Below are 20,912 nucleotides of genomic sequence, written 5' to 3' on the forward strand. Positions count from 1 at the left end.
ATACTATACTAAAAAATGGGCTTCTCTGATAGCTCAGTGATAAAGAATCTGCCTGCCAATGCAGCAGGCACAGGTTTGATCCCTGGGTTAGGCAGATCCCCTGGAGAAGGAAACGCAACCCACTCTAGTGTTCTTGTCTGGGAAATCCCTCGGACAGAGGAGCCGAGCGGGCTACAGTGCATGAGGTCACAAAGAGTAAGACACGACTTAACAACTAACCAAGAGCAACAACAATATATTAAAGCCTTTCAAAAAGCTTTAACCCAATCTAATATATCCTAAAATAGCACTGATTTGATTTTCACTATTTTATAAGTACTGATTTTACTTATTTTATAAGTACTGATGCCAGTACTTATAACTGATATTAGTTTTCATTTATACTTTTAGAAATGCTTTCTTAAGAGTAGACACTAATCTATGTATTGTAGGATGCTCTTAGTTGGGGAAAAAATGGTTAGATGAATTAGATATTTATTGGGAACACTCAGAGGTACTACATGTGAAAAGGATTTTAATGTGAACACAAAAGATTTAAGCATTGGCAATACATTTTTGTCACACTTCAATTTCTATTTCTTTTTAATCTTGAGCTAGAAATAGTTAAGGATAAATAGTGTACTCAAGATCTGCTTTCCCACACCACTGAGTAATGAAGGACTATTTGCATGAAGAAAACAGAATGCAAATGTGCCATTTATATATACTTGACAGATACAAAACACTCAATCGGGAATTCCTAAGCATACACATATGTACAAATAAACACATATGTAATGACATTGGAAACATTTTTGCCTTCAGAAATAGTTTCTCAAAAAGAATTAGATTTCCTTTTTTGAAAAGTATTCCCATCCCAAATGAAAAGTGTACTTTCTAAATAGATGAGGACAGGGAGCAAACTGGTATAATAAAACACTGATCCAGAGGGAAGCTCACTTCCCTCTTCTTTCTATGAATTTAACTAAATAGAGAAGTTTTCTTATATCAATTCTACCTACATTCGGGAATTAATGGAAACTAAGTCTCTGCCCTTCTGTGGTAATCTTCACCATATGCCAACTGTCCCAACTGTCTAAACTCCCTGGAGGAGCAAAATCTCACAGCACATAGGATGTGAGTACCATTATGTTAGGGTTTCAACCACTCCAGACAATAGATTACTCTTTGTAGTGTTGTGTCTCAATCTTTAATGTGCATAGGAATCAGCCTGGGATCTTATTAAAATGCAGAATCTGTTTGAGTAGGTCTGGGGTACTGTCTGAAATTCTGCATTTCTAACAAGCTTCCAGATAATGCCCAGGCTGCTGCTCTCTGGACCGTACACTGTATAGCGATGCTGTAAACTGGGAACTCAGACTCAGCTCACTGAAGGACTTGAAGTCCCCCAGAGTTCCTCGAATCTTCTCAGCAGTAACTTTTGGAATGCAGTGTGTAGTCTTAGTTTCTGCCTCAGGATATTGTCCTGATGAGAAAGAAATTTAAGAGCCTCTATGACAGTCCCAACGATTAATCCTAAAACCAACTCTGCTGCCATAGTTTAAGTTTGTAATCTTTCTCAAATCTTGACTAGGCTCCTGAAAAATGACCATTTCCAGAATACTGGATCTTAGGTCCCTGTACCCGTCTTGTTCTTTCCGTGTTAATAACTAATTTCATAACCTGTCTGCTTAGAAGGCCTGAAGTCCTAAAATGAAAAGCTTACCTGTGTGCCTGGTATTCTGGACTCAGTTGATTGCCTGCTGCCAGCCCTTAAGTCATCTGCTGGAACTTGGCACTCTACCATTGGCAGGACATCCCAAATACTGACTGCCCACTCAGATAAAACTGGCTTAGCACCTGTCACTGCATTTCATGGACTCCATTTCTTCCAGGCCTTCCACTGATGCTGCCTCCTGGTACCTGCACAGCTCTGCCTGCAGGTGTGTGGTCCTCGTATGGCCATTTATCCCGTTGTTTTGATCAGAATTCTTATAAAATCTATTTCTATTCTACAAGTCTCAGGATAATTTAGGATCCATTCTCATGTCTCAGTCCTAGATCTTATGTTGATAACTATGTTCCAATAAAGAGTTCATACTGTTTAGTGATATTATATTGTATATTCTTGAATAGGTTAGAAAATGGAATATGGGGAGAACAACATGAACTTCTTTTACCTGTACTGCAGTATTAAATACATTTCTATTTTTTAGAGTCTAGGTATACTTAAATAGGTTTATGGATCTTATGGAATGTTCTTCAGTGAACCACCAAGTTTTCAAGATCTTCATGGATCACTACGGTTAGCTTTGTCAACTATGGCTCACAAGTGGCCTTCATAAATCAAAAATGGGGAGAGGTTCACTTTCCACCATAAAATTATATAAGTATCTAAACCAAAAGCTTGAAAAGCAAGAAGGACTGTAGTTATAATTCACACTCCTTCCTCCACCCCTCCGATGGATATTAGGAAGAAAACAGACACACAGAGGCTAAGAAAAGGGAACTAACCTTTGTTTAGTGCTTACTCTCTCTGCTGTATGTTTCTTCTATACAGTTTTTAAAATTCTTATAAGAATTCTTTATAGCAAACAATGATTAGTCCCACAGGATTAGCCAGATTGGGAGAAGATAAATACACTGTTTAAGATTATACAATTATCATCTGATGGTACCTGCACTGGTACATGAGTTGGGCTCATATGAAAAGTCGAGCTTTTCATTTTAAATAGTTCCAGAGTATTGAGATTTCTTAACTTTAACAACTCCTGGCTGGTAAAGCTTTTGCTCTTACCTCATTTCCCAAGATATATAGTAGCATAACTATTAGGTTTGTTACAAGCAAGAATATAAGTTCCTCCTACAAGGCATTTCACAACAAATGGTATGAAAGGTTATCATGGTATGCCAATTTGCAAAAAGATTGTGAGATCCCATAGTAATGCAAATTAATAACTAAAAAATTTAAACAAAATTGACATCTACTCGTAAGATATAATTTTAGTGACTATAATTTTGTATTCCAGGACCAAAAAAGTCACTATCAATGTAATGGATATCTATTGATGTAATGGAGATGTATATGAGCTTTACAATTGAGTCTTACCCTTCCTCTCTTCTTCAGTAGGAAAAAAGAAAAGTGAAAGTGTTAGTCACTCAGTCGTGTCTGGCTCTTTGTGACCCCATGGACTGTAGCCCACCAGACTCCTCTGTCCATGGAAGTCTCCAGACAAGAATACTAGAGTGGTTTGCCATTTCCTTCTCTTGGGATCTTCCCAAGCTAGGGGTTGAAAACAGCTCTCCCGCACTCCAGGCAGACTCTTTACCCACTGAGCCACCAGGGAAGCACCTTCAGTAGGAAAGAAACCAGTAAAGATTTAGAATTATAAAGCTTTGTTTTCGCTGGGCTTCCCTGGTGGCTCAGACAGTAAAGAATCTTCCTGCAATGCAGGAGACCCTGGTTTGATCCCTGGGTCAGGAAGATCTAGAGGAGGAAATGGCTACCCACTCCAGTATTCTTGCCTGGAGAATCCCATGGACAGAAGAGCCAAAAGTTATCACAAGAAATTACATGGTAAAAGTGACTGGATATATACCCTATGCCAGCTGGTATCTTTTCTCTAGGTTTAGCAATTTCCAGCCAACTTAGGCTGATGAGGTAAAAGGATATTTGTGAATAAAATATGCACATCAGGATGGAAGTAGCTGAGATTCTCCTCCAGGAATTGGAGTGGCTATCAGCACTTAGAATGCCACAGTCCTCAAGAGAAGAAGCCCTCTTCTTTCTTGTCAACAAAGGCCTCCATGTCACACGAGTTTGGACACTAAGGAACATTCTATCACTGCTTCACCACTAGGATATCTAAGAAGTTGTTTCAGGGTCTATCACTTTTTCATGACTTTGTAAAATTCAAGAAGAAGAAAGTTAAATCCAATCATCATTAGACAACAAACAGAAGTTTATCAGTTTTCCTCCCCTGACACAAACCCTTTCCTAAACAGCAAGGGATATGAGGGACGGATTTTTTTTTAGGATTTTCTATTCAGGGCTACCAAATAAGGACATTTTGAATTGCTGGAACTAATCAAAAGTTCGAAGGAAAGATTTAGTTTCTATTTTGTACTTTTTGAAAACGAGTTTGAAAAAGCAGGGTAATATACACTAAGGAGAAATCAAAAGCAAAATACCATCATGTAGGTATATATATAATTCCTCAGGGAGAGACTGATCAGCTGAAAATGAAGCAGTATTTGGTAAGGATGATACAACAAGAGAAAAAAGCCCTCCTGCATGAAAGGATTCAACGTTCTTTAATGATTTACTCATGCAAACACATTTCTTATCAGTTTATATTAATTTCTAATCGATTTCAAATATTTCAGTTACTTCTGAAGCTCTTTTTCACAACAGTTAATTCTGTTCAAGCTCACTGTCAGAAATAAGTGAAAGATTTTTAAGATATTTTTACTTTTTAAGCATAGGAAAAATGTCTTTTACATCAAGATAATCAAAACCATTGCTCTTGGGATTTTGGGAGGTAGACTTACCAAATCCAAAAAGAAAACTCTCCTAGAACTAATAGATTACCTTTGAATTTTCACCCCAACTTTCAATAGTCACTAATTCCTTTCTTTGCTCTTTTGGTGTCGGCAAAGGGGTTCACTAAAGCCTGAATTGATATAATTATTGGCTCAGATTGTTAGAGATCTAGGACAGATGGCTATGGGTTTCTAAAGTCCCAGTTGCTTGTGGTAGTTTTCCTAGTTTTGCTATAGGGTTTGGGATCAGCAATTTGAAAGGGCTACAAACTTGTAAAACAGTATTATTCATGGGGGCAGAATGTTCATCAGCATGACCCAGTACTAAATACATTCATTATAGACATTTCTATTCTGCACAATTTGCCACACAGCACTGGTTTCTGGAGGGGGGAGAAAAAGACAATGGCTTATAAAATGCTTTTGAATGCCTAAAAAGAAGGAGAATTCACGCTGAGACTCCTCTGCTTTCTTTTTTGGAAAGAATCTTCTTAGTTACTTTAGCTGAGCTCTGCTGAGAGTAAGTAAAGTGGAAAAATCAGAAAATTACTTTTTTTATATGTTTCTGGGGGGGGCAAAAGAGAGAGTGGGAGAAAATAAATGGGAAAAAAGTGACAGTGAGATTATGTGAAACAGCAAATATGCAAGTGGATGAAGACAGCTGAGGAATAATGCAAGAGGTATGAAAAAAAGCATTAAGAATAGAGCCATGATGATAAACTTAAAAGGAATTGCAGAGCAGAAAGAACATCATAAATAATCATATTTTCAAATAAGAATACCATATCAGTTTCTGTGACCTGGATAGAGCACAAACCTCCCATGATATTTCCTTAGCATTTTGATGCACACAAAATGCAATTTTCAGCTCAGGCATTTTATTTTTCAATGTAAACAAGCTTTGGGTTTTAAAAATACAAATCCTAAAAGTGTTTTCATAAATAATACATATATTATAAAAATTTGACTTGTAAATTTCTGAGTCCATGTCCCCCCAGTATTCATTGCGAAGATTCACCATGTATAGATAGTCTAGTACCTTTTCCGTAGAAATTGACATGCTAAACCATGAAATGTCTTTTACCAAAGGTAAATAGGATTTTTTGAAGTACAGGGCAAAGAAATATCATAGCCAATTTTGACCAAACTCCAGGCAAGAAGTGTTAGAAGGTAGAACTATATTGTTAATTAGTTTCAGATCTTAAGGTGTTCCTTTAAATCTTGCTAATTAAGAGAAATCAAGAGTGGAAAATAGCCTTTTTCTTATCTTCAAAGAATAAAGATGAAAGAAAAACAGAAAATGAAACCTCTTTACTAGTTCTGTTCTTTAAAACAGAGCACAAGAAAATCTGCTTGTGCTCACAAAAGGAGAAAGACCCAAGTATTTACAGAGGGGGAGGGGAAGGAGGCGGGCAAACAAGCATAATTAGAAGCAAGTTTTCAAATTTTATTAAATTCCTCCACCAACAAAATGCACTTAGAGGTATTTTAAGTTAAACCAGTACTTAAGGACTATGAAAAGCAAGATGATTACATGTTTGCGGAAGAAGAAAGGGCAATTAAGAAAAGCAGGCCAATTTAAAATACCAAATAAATAAAGGCGACCAGAAGTTGATTTAAAGTTTTTCTTCAGTAATTTGTCTCTCCTTTGTCGTGGCACGCTCAGAGAAAGTGAATGCAGTAGATGCAGAGGAGGAAGGGAGAGGGGTGGAGGAAGGCAGGAGCAGTCACGGAGCCTCTCGTATCCTGCTCCCCCAGCCCCCACCGGCCTTGCTCTCCCAGGCTCGCTCTCTCCCGCACCCCCAGCCCCCGCCCGCCCCCCACCCCTCCCTGTCTCTCTCCTTCTCCCACCCTCTCCAGTCTGCCCAGCCCTCGCTTTGGGGACTCCATCAGCTTTTGATTTGGAAGGACGCTGATTGGCTGGAAGCGATTCAACACACGCCGGGCAAGAGAGCTTTGTCTGAGTTGAAGTGAAGTTGTACAGATTTTAGACTGGAGTCAGCAATCACGGGCGTTTAGTCTGCAGCCGAGCAGAGAAAGGGAGAGAGAATCGCTCGGGAAAGATCCATTGCGGACTCCGGCGGCACCCTGCAATAGATGGATTCCGACTACACAAGGGGGAAAACGCGGAGGTGACACTCTCTTTGCCTGCCAAGAGGACGAACGGCCAAACAAATGCAAGGACTGGACTCCATGCCGGTAATATCTGGAAGGCGTGACACGGTGTGTATAAAGCAAAAGTTTGAGAGCTGTTAATTGCTGTGCTGTGTTATTAAGAGACGCTTTCAAGTTTCCGGTACCAAATGTAGATTAGCTTTAAGTTGCCAAAGGAAGTTGAGGGGATTGGTTTGCTGTTTTAATTTGATCTGTGAGCGGAACCTCATAAACTGACCGATGTACCAAATGAATGCTAAAATGCACTTTACGTTTGTTTTTGCACTCTTGGTGGTGTCTTTCAACTTGGATGTGCTGGGCAAGAATTTGAAATACAGGATTTATGAGGAGCAGAGGGTTGGATCGGTAATTGCAAGACTATCAGAGGATGTGGCTGATGTGTTAGTTAAGCTACCTAATCCTTCTACTGTTCGCTTCCGAGCCATGCAACGGGGAAATACTCCTCTACTCGTGGTCAACGAGGATAACGGGGAAATCAGCATAGGAGCAAAAATAGACCGCGAACAACTATGCCAGAAAAACTTGAACTGTTCCATAGAGTTTGATGTGATCACTCTGCCCACTGAGCATCTGCAGCTTTTCCATATTGAAGTTGAAGTGCTGGATATTAATGACAATTCGCCCCAGTTTTCAAGATCTCTCATACCTATTGAGATTTCAGAAAGCGCGGCAGTGGGGACCCGTATCCCTCTGGACAGTGCATTTGATCCAGATGTTGGGGAAAATTCCCTCCACACGTACTCTCTCTCTGCCAATGATTTTTTTAATATCGAGGTTCGAACCAGGACTGATGGAGCGAAGTATGCAGAACTCATAGTGGTCAGAGAGCTGGATCGGGAACTGAAGTCAAGCTATGAGCTTCAGCTCACCGCCTCCGACATGGGGGTGCCTCAGAGGTCTGGCTCATCCATACTAAAAATCAGCATTTCAGACTCTAATGACAACAGCCCTGCTTTTGAGCAGCAGTCTTATATAATACAACTCTTAGAAAACTCCCCCGTTGGCACTCTGCTCCTTGATCTGAATGCCACTGATCCAGATGAGGGCGCTAATGGGAAAATTGTCTATTCCTTCAGCAGTCATGTGTCTCCCAAAATTATAGAGACTTTTAAGATTGATTCAGAAAGAGGACATTTGACTCTTTTCAAGCAGGTGGATTATGAAATCACCAAATCCTATGAGATTGATGTTCAGGCTCAAGATTTGGGTCCAAATTCAATCCCAGCACATTGCAAAATTATAATTAAGGTTGTGGATGTTAATGACAATAAACCTGAAATTAGCATAAACCTCATGTCCCCTGGAAAAGAAGAAATTTCTTATATTTTTGAAGGGGATCCTATTGATACATTTGTTGCCTTGGTCAGGGTTCAGGACAAGGATTCTGGGCTGAATGGAGAAATAGTTTGTAAGCTTCATGGACATGGTCACTTTAAACTTCAGAAGACTTATGAAAACAATTATTTAATCTTGACAAATGCCACGCTGGATAGAGAAAAGAGATCTGAATACAGTTTGACTGTAATCGCTGAGGACAAGGGGACACCCAGTCTCTCTACAGTAAAACATTTTACTGTTCAAATCAATGATATAAATGACAATCCACCCCACTTCCAGAGAAGTCGATATGAATTTGCAATCTCAGAGAATAACTCACCCGGGGCATATATCACCACCGTTACAGCCACAGATCCTGATCTTGGAGAAAATGGGCAAGTGACATATACCATTTTGGAGAGTTTTATCCTGGGAAGTTCCATTACTACATATGTCACCATTGACCCATCTAATGGAGCCATCTACGCCCTCAGAATCTTTGACCATGAGGAGGTGAGTCAGATCACTTTTGTGGTCGAAGCAAGAGATGGTGGAAGTCCAAAGCAACTTGTAAGCAATACCACAGTGGTGCTCACCATCATTGATGAAAATGACAATGTCCCTGTTGTTATAGGGCCTGCACTGCGCAATAACACAGCAGAAATCTCCATCCCCAAAGGGGCTGAAAGCGGCTTTCATGTCACAAGAATTAGGGCAATTGACAGAGACTCTGGCGTGAATGCAGAACTCAGCTGCTCCATAGTAGCAGGTAACGAGGAGAATATCTTTGTAATTGATCCACGATCATGTGACATCCATACCAACGTAAGCATGGAATCTGTTCCCTACACAGAATGGGAGCTCTCAGTTGTCATCCAGGACAAAGGCAATCCTCAGCTGCATACCAAAGTCCTTCTGAAGTGTGTGATCTTTGAATATGCAGAGTCGGTGACAAGTACAGCAATGACCTCAGTAAGCCAAGCACCCTTGGATGTCTCCATGATTATAATCATTTCCTTAGGAGCAATTTGTGCAGTATTGTTGGTTATTATGGTGCTGTTTGCAACTAGGTGTAACCGAGAAAAAAAAGACACTAGATCCTACAACTGTAGGGTAGCAGAATCGACATACCAGCATCACCCCAAAAGACCCTCCAGGCAGATCCACAAAGGGGACATCACATTGGTGCCTACCGTTAATGGCACCCTGCCCATCAGATCTCATCACAGGTCATCTCCGTCTTCATCTCCTACCTTAGAAAGAGGGCAAATGGGCAGCCGGCAGAGTCACAACAGTCACCAGTCCCTCAACAGTTTGGTGACCATCTCATCAAACCACGTGCCAGAGAATTTCTCATTAGAACTCACCCATGCCACCCCTGCTGTTGAGGTAAGATCACACCCTGTACCTATTCACTGACACACTCAGTTGTTAGTGGTCAGAAGTTGTCTATGCCTTAGTTCTTAAATGTTTCCATTACTAAGTAACAGTACTAACAAAATGGAAATTAAATAGGATGCACGTTACATTATGTGGATAAAGCAAATATACACACCTCAGCATGCTGGTCTTGAGTTTTTCATAAAGAATATGCTTGCATGTACTATGTGTAATGTTGAAAAGTAAATGTCAAGCTAGCAAAGGACTATCTAATTAGAGTCCCCTTATCCTCAGACTATGATACTTCAAGCCAGAAACAAAGGGGCTTGCTCTAATTCTCATAGTTATGGCCTCTAAGAAAAATTTTAAAATGGAGGCTTCCAGAATCCCATCCCAGTGCATGTGTATTTGTTCAACTTTTGAAATTTTTCTGACATTATTTTGACTACATGTATTTTACAGCATTTTACAGCATTTCCCATGTATTTCTGCAGCATTTCCCATGTATTTTTATAACTGATCACTTTAACCTGAACAATAAAATAGAGGTAATCAGTCATTTTTTAAATAAAGGAATCCTCTTTCAAAAAGAAAATGTCAGCTGTATGATAACATCTAAATCTCTCTGGGACTTACTTCAGTTCTGTTTGGTGGCTGGTTGCATGGTCTATCAGAGTCTAGCATGTGTAGGTCTTTAAAATGAAGATAATATGTTCAATTAATTAGGATGAAATAGTGAGTAGTAACTGTAGTTGCTTGCTTAAAGCTTTTGAGTACTGGGGGATTTGTTTCCAGGAATCAATACAGTCTGTTTGGTTTCCAGCAGGTCTCCCAGCTTCTTTCAATGCTTCACCAGGGACAATATCAGCCAAGGCCAAGTTTTAGAGGAAACAAATATTCCAGGAGCTATAGGTATGAATGACCCTCCTGTTACCTATTATATCTCCAATAACCTAATGCTGAAGAGTAAAATCTCTACTTTCCCTGACTTCTCTTTCTAGATATGCCCTTCAAGACATGGACAAATTTAGCTTGAAAGACAGTGGCCGTGGTGACAGTGAAGCAGGAGACAGTGATTATGATCTGGGGCGAGATTCTCCAATAGACAGGCTGCTGGGTGAAGGATTCAGTGATCTGTTTCTTACAGATGGAAGAATTCCAGCAGGTAAGAGTGTCACCACAATGACAAATAGATAAATCTTTATTTTTCAGGTCTACTGCACCAGTGGAGTGAGTGGTTTCTCCCATGCTTTTATTTTTTCTTTGTACTAAAGTAGCTATATGCACACTATCAGTAATGAACATAAATTGAAACAATTTTATATTGCTTAATTAAAATTCATAGTAATCAGTTGGTAGAGAAAGGGAATAAACAGGAAAGCTTAAGAGGACAAGAAGGAAGGAGTGGGCAGAGGAGGATAGAAAACCACACCACTTCCCTCCTCTTTTTCCCCTATCCACTACTGCCATAGGGCACTCTTGAGCAATTCTGTCAAATTACTGGGTGGTTGTTTTTTATTCAGACAGCCTGTTTTGGTGCCTAGTGGTAAGCAGGACTATAATTTGGAGGACACATTTCCTGTGATGGGAACCAACTCACATAATCAGAGATGAAAATACACTAGGGAATGGTATACTTCAATCACTAAAAATAGGCAAAAGAATGCATCTTTGTAGGTGGCAAGCATGGAATATTTTTTGCCACCTTTCATTTCATGTCTCCACTGTAATGAAGAGGGGGCAGGAGTCCAGGAGGGGAATTTATAAGCACACAGCTAGATGGAGGAGACCCTATTAAGTTGTGAGCCACGTTTTCCTTAGAGTCCCTCCTCTCTAATCCTGCAGTAGAAACTCTCAGATCCAGCTGAGTAAATACTGACTGCCTCACTGTAGCAACCCTGTTACTAAAGACTATAATATTACATCAACCCTTCAGAACCTATTCCTATGGCTACTTATATTTCTAAATTCCACTGAATGTTGATCAAATAACTGCCACTTGATAAATGAATAAATGAAGTGATAAATGAAAGAAAGGGAGAACAAAACTGTATTACCTGTGTGAGTCCATGAACAACTGTTTCCTAAATACAGATAAATGAGATAGTTTAGGAAATAGACCTGAGAGAGCTTCAGAGAGCCACCGAAACTCAGTGGAAATCAGTAAACAGAAATGCTAGCTCTTGTAAACTGTAGTCATAATGGTGGCAGGAGCTGCAGGAGTATTACTATTAATCCAGGCAGTCACAGTCACCAGTGATGCGCCAGTGCTTCCTCTGGGCTCATGAGTTCTGTATCTGCACTGCCTCTCCCAGCACTCTGGCATAGCATTTAGTGGTGGTGGTAATAACAGTAGTGTTTTTTGTTTTTTTTTTAAGATTTGAAAACAGAAGCTTATAAAGGTTAAAAAAAAAAGTATACAAAATCAAGCAATTTGTATATTTTAGAGGTGAGATTTGAACCCATGCCTCTACTCATAAACACATATCTATCAAGAATAATATAAAGTAAGTTGTTTTTTTTTTAATACTTTGAGTGACATATTTGTTTTGCCTTTCTAAAGTCTTACTACCTGTCTGAGAACCAATGAAATGCTGCTTATTTAATTATGCTATTACTGTAATAGATACTGCATTTCTGACAGGATGATGTATGGGAAGGACTTCTAGTGGCATTAAGGGCTACAATCAATGTACACTGAAAGCTGATACTTACACAGTCACTCATGCGGGGGGTTGTTTGTTTTTGTTAAATTCATAAATTCTCTAAACCAATTTAAAGAGAAATTCTTGAAAAAACTAGTGGAATATATATGGCCTCAGACAATTTGCTCATAGAGAAACAGTTTTGTTATTCTTACCCATGAAATGAAAAAGTTGGCTGAATTTCTATGATTCTATAATACTGATGGAACTCAAATTTTGAATATTGATCCTTAATTTTCAATAATATAATTTCCCAACTTATTTCATAAAATGGAAACATATCATGGGTATAATATCAATATTTCCTGTTATTTTTTCAGTTGTAGAAGGTTGACTCATTGACACAATTCATTTATCACTATAGTTAAAAGAACAACTGCCCCTGCTTAGATAACCTTACCGGGCCCAAGTGATACCTAAAATCCTTTTTTAACTCTGAAATTCTCTAATTCAATAGCTAATCATGGTCTAATTTTTTTTAAAAAAGATCAGGACTCCTCTTTCATTCTAGCCTATAGTTACCACTGCCACCTATGTTCATAGCAGGAGAGTTATCTAATGCTTGAATTAAAGTAATTAAAATAAATGTTAAAGAATAAAGAATAATTGGGGAAACAATAGGTGGATATTGATAAACTCTAGATACTAGAGCCTTATTTAGTGAGTGACTTTAGACTCCTTGTAAGTCACATTTCTTCTGAAAGTTAGAGGCTCATTTTTATATTAACATTAATAACACCAGTTAATATGTAGACAAGTCTTTAAAAAGGAATTCCACAAAATTATACTTAATCTAGGTGTGTGGTGGGAGAGATCTTTTGCTAGGCCATGTAACTATATTATAATAGATTGTATTATAATACATATGCTTCTGCCTTATTAGCTTCTTGTCTCTATGTGGGGTACTGTAGAAACTATTTTAGAGGCACAGAGCACCAGGAAATCACTAATGATCCATAAAATATCTTAAGCTTTTTGTATGCTTGACTAGTATAGAAATGTGCATAATCAAATATCTATACTTAATTATCACCATCATTCTGATGATACATTACCCATATTCTGGTTTATTCTTCACACTTGCAGTTTCTTTCAACACATTAGTGTGTAAAAGTTTTGCTTTGTAAACTTTATATTCCCAGGAAATATTCCAAGTAGAAAAAAATGTTAAGTCCACATCTGAATGCCATTAACAGAAATCAGTACAATTTTTTTAAAGCATGGATATTTTTAGAATTTCAGTGTCTTATTCCAACTGTTTTTTCTGCATTAGACTGTGATCAAATATAGATTATGTTATGTTGCTTTGCCTGCCAACAGGGTCATTTCTGGTCATTCATTCTATTAATTCATTCTATTAATTCCCACAGGAAGACCCTGCATTCTGAACAGTAAAGTCAGCACGCATTTTTGTCTGTTGGCTCGTGTTTGTCAGCATACTTTCTTCCTTACTCATTCAACTTTGAATTACAACTCTATACAAATGCTTGCAAAATCTCCCTTTTCCCAAAGTGTTAGCTACACCAGGCTGTCCTTGCGATACTCCTTAACTGAGCTCATTTCATTTTTTTTTTTATCATTGTAACATCTATGATTACTTAATTCAAACATTCCTCTTTAATTCCTTGTCCTCTCCATTCTCATGGCTGGTACCCTACTTCTGGTTGCTTTTCTGTATCAGCACATGAAGTGGTATTCACTCTCCAATAGCTTCTTCCTTTGTCAAACCTTTCTTTCATACAGCTTGAACAACTTTTTCAGAACATTTTATATTTTTTAGTTCAAAAATAGTTATTGACTTTTGTTGCCTGGCAACACCTAATTAGCTGTTTGTCTTGACATTTCAAGGCCAGTGAAATCCAGTCCTAGCTTATTAAATTTATTTTTTTAAAATCTTTTGCAATAGGCAGGGTTATTTCTACATAACACAGCAATCCTTTGGTCATGTTCGCCTTTCTACCTGAAAAACGAGCTTCTCTTTACTTTGTCTATCTCAATTCTATTCATCTCTCAAAATTTGTTTCGAGTTTCTCTTTAACTGCTTCAGCATCCACCTATACTCTTTTTTTTTTTTTATTGAAGTATGGTTGCTATACAATATTATATGTTATAGGTATATAATACAGTGATTCACAATTTTTAAAAGTTATATTTCACTTATAGTTATTATAGAATATTGGCTATGTTCCCTGCGCTGTATATATCCTTGTAGGTTATTTATTTTATACCTAATAGTTTGTACCTCTTAATCCCTTATCCCTATCTTGCCCCTCCCCTCTTCCCTCTCTCCATTAGTTCATTCTCTATATCTGTGAGCCTGTTTCTTTTTTGTTATATTCACCAGTTATAGCTTTTAGATTCCACATGTAAGTGACATCCTACATTTTTTTTTTACATATTGTCTCAGTATCATATAATTTGACACCTTAGACATCTATGACCTCATTTGTCACACTTGATTATTCTAGTACTGGAAACCATTTGAGAGAGGGGAGCTATCACACCATTTTACATATGTCAGGCTCTTAATAGATTGATAACTCAATGACTAATGGCTTGATAGGAGTTAGGCATATATTTATCTTCTTATACTCAATGCCTCTTTCCTGTCCTGCCTATAAGGTCTAGTACAGAGACAAAACTCACCATCTTGCTGTGGGAAAATAGAGTTTTCTGTTTCCCCATGACTTTCCCTCTTCAGAGAAAGTTTAATCACTGGACAGGAGCTTTCCAGGAACAAAGGAAGATTAGCCCCTTGCACCACTAGCCAACAAGTCCTGATTCATTGGAAATGGTGTAGAACACCTGTGACACTAAGCTGTATGCACACTGAGAATGATTTCGCACAGTTGAGTCTTGGGGTAAAGGTTGCATATCAATGAAATTAAGAAACGCCCCTTCTGTGCCACACTGTTCCTCCATCTCTATTATTTTAGCTTTCCTTATCCCCATTAATCTTTATTCATTAATTTTTCATATTTTTGAGTTTTAAAAGTTTATGTTAATTTATTATTTTATAACTAAAGCCCAGTTTGTTTATTGTGAAGTTATAAGACAGCATTCTCTGCCTAAAAATTCCTATGACCAAATTTACTTTTTATACAAACTGTTGTTTTAATTACTCAGATGGTATTGATTGTGATTTTCATTACATTCTGTTCTCTAGAAAGCTGATCATGCTCAGGATTCTTAGAAGCTTGTGTAATTTTTCCTTTTCTCCCCCATCATTAAACATAAAACAAAACAGATTCGATCAAATAATTAAGACTGTCCCACAGAATTAAAGGCCAGAAAACAACTGAAGAGATGTCTTTAGGTCTGTTACTCTTCCTTCTAAAAGGATGTGAGTAAGACAATACAGACAGATCTCTTTTCCACTTTTAGAGACCCAGGGAATTAAGGAAAAAATTAATTACCATTTGATAGTTATTTCAGTGCTTAGAAAACCTCATGGCTATGGAGGTATTCCAGTTACTTTCAACACCTTTTGATTTTGTCCATATATGATAAACAACAACAGTTGGTAAATATCCCCCAATAGTAATAATGCTTGAAGTCAGCACATCTAAATCTTTTTTATTCTTGCTGATTTAAATGTCACTTTTCTTCACAGCAAAATGACACAAGGATTCTCAGTATTGCTCTTTCTCTCACCCCATTGTGATTCCCACGGGATTGGCATTCACACTATCCATCATTTTCCATACTTTGAATTTCTAGCCTTCCTAACAATCAGACATTTTTTCTTACAGTTCTTACTCTCATTTATGTTCTTCAACTGACTCCTTCTCTATTAAGAATTGAGGCCCAGAATGGATGAGGTATAAGAACAGAATTATCTTCGAGATGCACATGATGAAGAGCAGTGACTTCCACACCTTTGAACAAAGTCCTTTACATCTCCTTTTCTGAAAGGCGACATTTACTCTTCACTTTCTTGTGCATAAGTCTTTTCCAAAATTTTATTTTATTGTATGCTGCTGCTGCTAAGTCGCTTCAGTCGTGTCTGACTCTGTGTGACCCCATAGATGGCAGCCCACTAGGCTCCTCTGTCCCTGGGATTCTCCAGGCAAGAATACCGGAGTGGGTTGCCATTTCCTTCTCCAATTTTATTGTATAAGAACACTCAATATGGGATCTACTCTATTAACAAAACTTTAGCTGTGTGATATTGTTAACAGTAGGTAGAGTGTTGTACAGCATATCTCTTGAACTTAATCTTGCTTAACTGAAAATTTGTGCTTTTTAATTAGCAATTTCCCAGTTTGCCTAATGGAGAAGGCATATGGCACCCCACTCCAGTACTCTTGCCTGGAAAATCCCATGGATGGAGGAGCCTGTGGGCTGCAGTCCATGGGGTCGCTAAGAGTTGGGCACGACTGAGCAACTTCACTTTCACTTTTCACTTTCATGCATCGGAGAAGGAAATGGCAACCCACTCCAGTGTTCTTGCCTGGAGAATCCCAGGGACGTGGGAGCCTGGTGGGCTGCAGTCTATGGGGTCGCACAGAGTCGGACACGACTGAAGCGACATAGCAGCAGCAACAGCAACAGCAGCAGTCTGCCTAATGCTTGTTAACCACCATTTCATTCCTGGATTCTCTGAGTTGGACCATTTTAGATGCCTCAAATACAAGGAATCATGCAGTATGTGTCTTCCTGTAACTAGCTTATTTCACAAAGCTTAATGTCCTCAAGGTTCACCCATATCGTCACATTTTAGAGAGTTTCCTTCATGTTTAAGGCTGAATAATATTCCACTGTATGCATATACTACATTTTCTTTATCCATTCAACAGTTGATAGACATTTAGTTTGTTTTCACATCTTGGTTATTGTGAGCAGTGCTTTTATAAACAGGGGGAGTGCTGTATCTCTTTGAGATCTTAATTTCAATTCTCATGGGTAAATCCGAAAGATGGGATTGGTGGATCATATAGTGGTTCTCTCTTAATTTTTTGAGAAACTTCCATATTATTTTCCAAAGTACCTGCACCACTTACATTCCCAACATCAGTGTACAAAGGTTCCAATTCTCCACACTCCTCTCACTTGTTGTCCTTTGGGTTTTTGTGTTTGTGTTTTATTATAGTCATTCTGGTAGGTTGGAGGTGATTTCTCATTGTGTGTTTTGATTCGCATTTCCCTGATAATTAGAAAATATGTAGCGACTGCCTAGTCTATGCAAACACTTCAGACACTTTACCTAGTGCTGGGGATATAGCAAAAAGCACACTCAACAACTTGCTTCCCCTGACAGGGGATTTGGCATTGTTCAAGAGTCATCCTTTGTAGCAGTAATTTGGAAGAGAAATCATTCTTAAGCAGCCAGATCTACAGAATTAGCTCTGAATGTATAAGTATGGCTGATATCAATTCAGTTTTAATTCAAATATAAGATAATTAGTTTGCATTTTCTGCATACTGTCATTTGAGCTAAAATGAAATCATGATATTGAAATGACCTAATGATCACTGAAAGAGATGGATGGTTTGTGGAGTGTATTTTACATCTTCACATTTCTTGGTGGTTATGTAGTTAATATATTTGCCAAATTTAGAGATTTTTCCCTTCTTCTTCATTTTTCTGGTTTTCTCATATCACTGATTATATTCTGAGTGTAGCCACCCACATTCCAATGGGGCATCATAACATCTGGAAGAACTAACCAGTGTTTTTTTCATATTCTTCATCTGTTGATAACTTTTCCAACTTTTTGAATTTAAAACCTCTAAAAGATTTCTTCTTAACAGAGTAACTGCAGATGGCTGGTAGTTGAGGATAATTTGCACTGCTGTTTTAAGTAACAGTCAATAAATAATCCAGTATATTTTTATGAGAGATTGATAAGTATAATTACTTATTATTTTATTATAAGTGCCTCCACTAAAAGTAAAGTAGGTCAGATAGACTACATTATAGAAGGTACTCAAAGGTGTTACTCAAGGCTTATCTGGTAGCATTCTAAAGTTAGGGATTTCACCGTATACCTCTGGGTTTTCATAGAGTTTATGTTCAGCAAATATTTCATCACTCACACCTTAGCTCTCTTCCAGACATTTTCATTTGTAAGTTATCCATCCATTTTATTATTGCATGAGGAGCAGATGATATTCCTGAGAAGTACATGAGTCATAATCCTCCTTTCTTATTTGATGGACAAGAAAAAGTATATATACCAGGAGACCTGGGTTCGATCCCTGGGTTGGGAAGATCCCCTGGAGAAAGGAAAGGCTACCCACTCTAGTATTCTGGCCTGGAGAATTCCATGGACTATATAGTCCATGGGGTCACAAAGGGTTGGACACGACTAAGAGACTTTCACACACATACACTAGGTCCATAAAACCAGCAGTCATATTCAAGTCGTAATTACAGTCCATCTAATGTGTAAAGTAATAGGTTAGTATCATGATGATGGTTTAAAATTGTGTATTTGAAAAAAAAATTACGATTTTTTCTATTATGTTTGAGTCACACGACATGTAACACTGAATCCTTGTTGCTTTTGTTGTTTGCCTTGAGTACAGCTATGAGGCTGTGCACGGAAGAGTGCAGGGTCCTGGGACACTCCGACCAGTGCTGGATGCCGCCGCTGCCCTCACCCTCCTCGGATTATAGGAGCAACATGTTCATCCCCGGGGAGGAATTCCCAGCGCAGCCCCAGCAGCAGCATCCGCATCAGAGTCTTGAGGATGACGTGCAGCCTGTAGACTCTGGTGAGAAGAAGAAGAGTTTTTCCACGTTTGGGAAGGACTCCCCAAGTGAGGAGGACTCTGGGGACACCAGCACTTCCTCTTTGCTCTCGGAGATGAGCAGCGTGTTCCAGCGCCTCTTGCCCGCTTCTCTGGACACCTATTCCGAGTGCACTGAGATGGACCGATCCAACTCACTGGAACGCCGGAAGGGACCTTTGCCAGCCAAGACTGTGGGTTACCCACAGGGGGTGGCGGCCTGGGCAGCCAGTACGCATTTTCAAAACCCGACCAACAACTCTGGGCCCCCACTTGGAACTCACTCCAGTGTGCAGCCTTCTTCAAAATGGCTGCCGGCCATGGAGGAGATCCCTGAGAATTATGAAGAGGATGATTTTGACAATGTGCTTAACCACCTCAATGACGGCAAACATGAACTCATGGATGCCAGTGAGCTAGTGGCTGAGATTAACAAACTGCTTCAGGATGTCCGCCAGAGCTAGGGAATGTTGGCAGAGCATTTTTGTTTCCATGTTTATGGAAATAGGAGACAGCAAAAACCCTCAAAGAACTGGCACTGCCCAATAGTTGCATTTATCATAAATGTGTCTGTGTATATTGAATATTAAATACTGTATTTTCGTATGTACACAATGCAAGTGTGATTATTTTAATCTGTATTTTAAAAATACATTTGTACCTTATATTTATGTGTAATTTAACAGACAAATTTTATTTTTTTACTCCCATGACAAACATGTCTTTCCTAATCATGTAGAAACTAGCCACTGTTTAAATCTGATACAATATTCAACCACAAAGAATAAACGCACTGCTTAGATTAGTTATGTTGGGGAAGAAATTGTTATCCTGTAGGAATAACCCCACTAAAGCATTATTCAATTCTTAGTTCCATTAAGTGATCCAGCTTTTTTCATTACCTTTTTTTGAAAAAGTAAGCATCAGTAAACTGTTTATTTTATTATTGTTATTATTGTTTTTATTGCTCTTGCTAGTTCTAATAGTTCAGTTCCCACAGTAAAATTGAAACATGAAGTGAAATTTTATTTCAGGACTGGGAAGTATCTTTCACAGACGATGATTTAAAGAAATAGGAGTAGAATCCGTTTTTAACTCCCAGGCTCCTACTATTGCAGGGTGTCACACTGGCCTGTTCTTGAGAATACTTCTAAAGTATTATCATCTACTTATAATCAAGGTAAACAATGAATTTTATTCCATCCTTGTAATATGAGAGGTGTCCCAAGGAAATAGAATCTTGTCCTTTAAATGGATAACTGTATATTTTAATTTAACAGCATAAGGTATTCACGGACAAAGACAATTATGTCGGTGTCCCTCCTAGGGTAGTAATAAATATAATTGATTAATCCTGAAACTCTTCCATTCAAATCTTCCCCTCTTCTCTAACAATACTTGAACATTTTTATTTTTTGCAATGTTTTTTTTCTATAACTCTTCACTCTTAGCTTTTGTCTCTAGAGCATGATCTCATATTTTTGCTTTTATTTTTAGTATAGGAACATTTATAAAATTACAGTTTTTTACTGCAATTCTGTTTTAGTTGTTGCGTAACAAACGGCAAATTCTTTATTTATTGTGCTGTTATGTCTCTGTGTGGAATGCCTTGGTAAGGGACATTGGTGTTATGACTGTTCTCGTTTATGACCAAGCTTCTATTAATGTTATTTCTATGAATACACTATCTTGATTGTACTCTCCAGAAAATTTTACTGTCAGTGAAAATAAAAGGAAAATTAAAGTAAAGCTAAAGAACTGTCCATAAATCAGAGTCCTGTTCCTACATATACATTCAAAAGTTTTGCAAGAAGCATACCCTTCATAAGAGCGTATTTCAGTGTTGGGTTTTGAATAGTAGAGTGGGAACATTCAATTGGCTTGGCAAACAAGAAAAACTACAATGGAAAAGGAATGAATTTGAGATCTGTAATGGGAATGAAAGTAGTCTACCATATTTCCAGCTGATTAAAGAATTTAAATGCATTTGAAGTATAAATAAAAAAATAATAATCAATAGTAACTGCTTGAACACTTTTCAAATTATTTCTCAGAGCATATTGTGTTACACTGTGTCAG

At 38.2% G+C, this 20,912-nt stretch overlaps 1 protein-coding gene across 2 annotated transcripts; it reads left to right on the forward strand.

Moving 5' to 3' along the window:
• The first annotated feature begins 6,503 nt into the window (after nucleotides 1-6,503).
• On the forward strand, nucleotides 6,504-20,582 carry PCDH18 (protocadherin 18). Of its 2 annotated transcripts, none has more exons than XM_005217569.5 (4): nucleotides 6,504-9,402; nucleotides 10,217-10,305; nucleotides 10,395-10,558; nucleotides 18,630-20,582. In XM_005217569.5, exons 1-4 carry the CDS (start codon nucleotides 6,916-6,918, stop codon nucleotides 19,295-19,297), a joined length of 3,408 nt encoding a protein of 1,135 aa, XP_005217626.1. In that variant the 5' UTR covers nucleotides 6,504-6,915; the 3' UTR covers nucleotides 19,298-20,582.
• The last annotated feature ends 330 nt before the right edge of the window (nucleotides 20,583-20,912 follow it).

Source organism: Bos taurus, chromosome 17, assembly GCF_002263795.3.
Source record: "Bos taurus isolate L1 Dominette 01449 registration number 42190680 breed Hereford chromosome 17, ARS-UCD2.0, whole genome shotgun sequence".
Taxonomy (NCBI): Eukaryota; Metazoa; Chordata; class Mammalia; order Artiodactyla; family Bovidae; genus Bos; species Bos taurus.

What these genes read in the sequence shown, in the direction of transcription:
- PCDH18 (XM_005217569.5), top strand. Translation starts at nt 6,916, where the DNA reads ATGTACCAAATGAATGCTAAAATGCACTTTACGTTTGTTTTTGCACTC. An exon ending in ATGCCACCCCTGCTGTTGAG is followed by an intron (nt 9,403 to 10,216) that starts GTAAGATCACAC and finishes TTTGGTTTCCAG; the next exon opens with CAGGTCTCCCAGCTTCTTTC. An exon ending in AGATGGAAGAATTCCAGCAG is followed by an intron (nt 10,559 to 18,629) that starts GTAAGAGTGTCA and finishes CCTTGAGTACAG; the next exon opens with CTATGAGGCTGTGCACGGAA.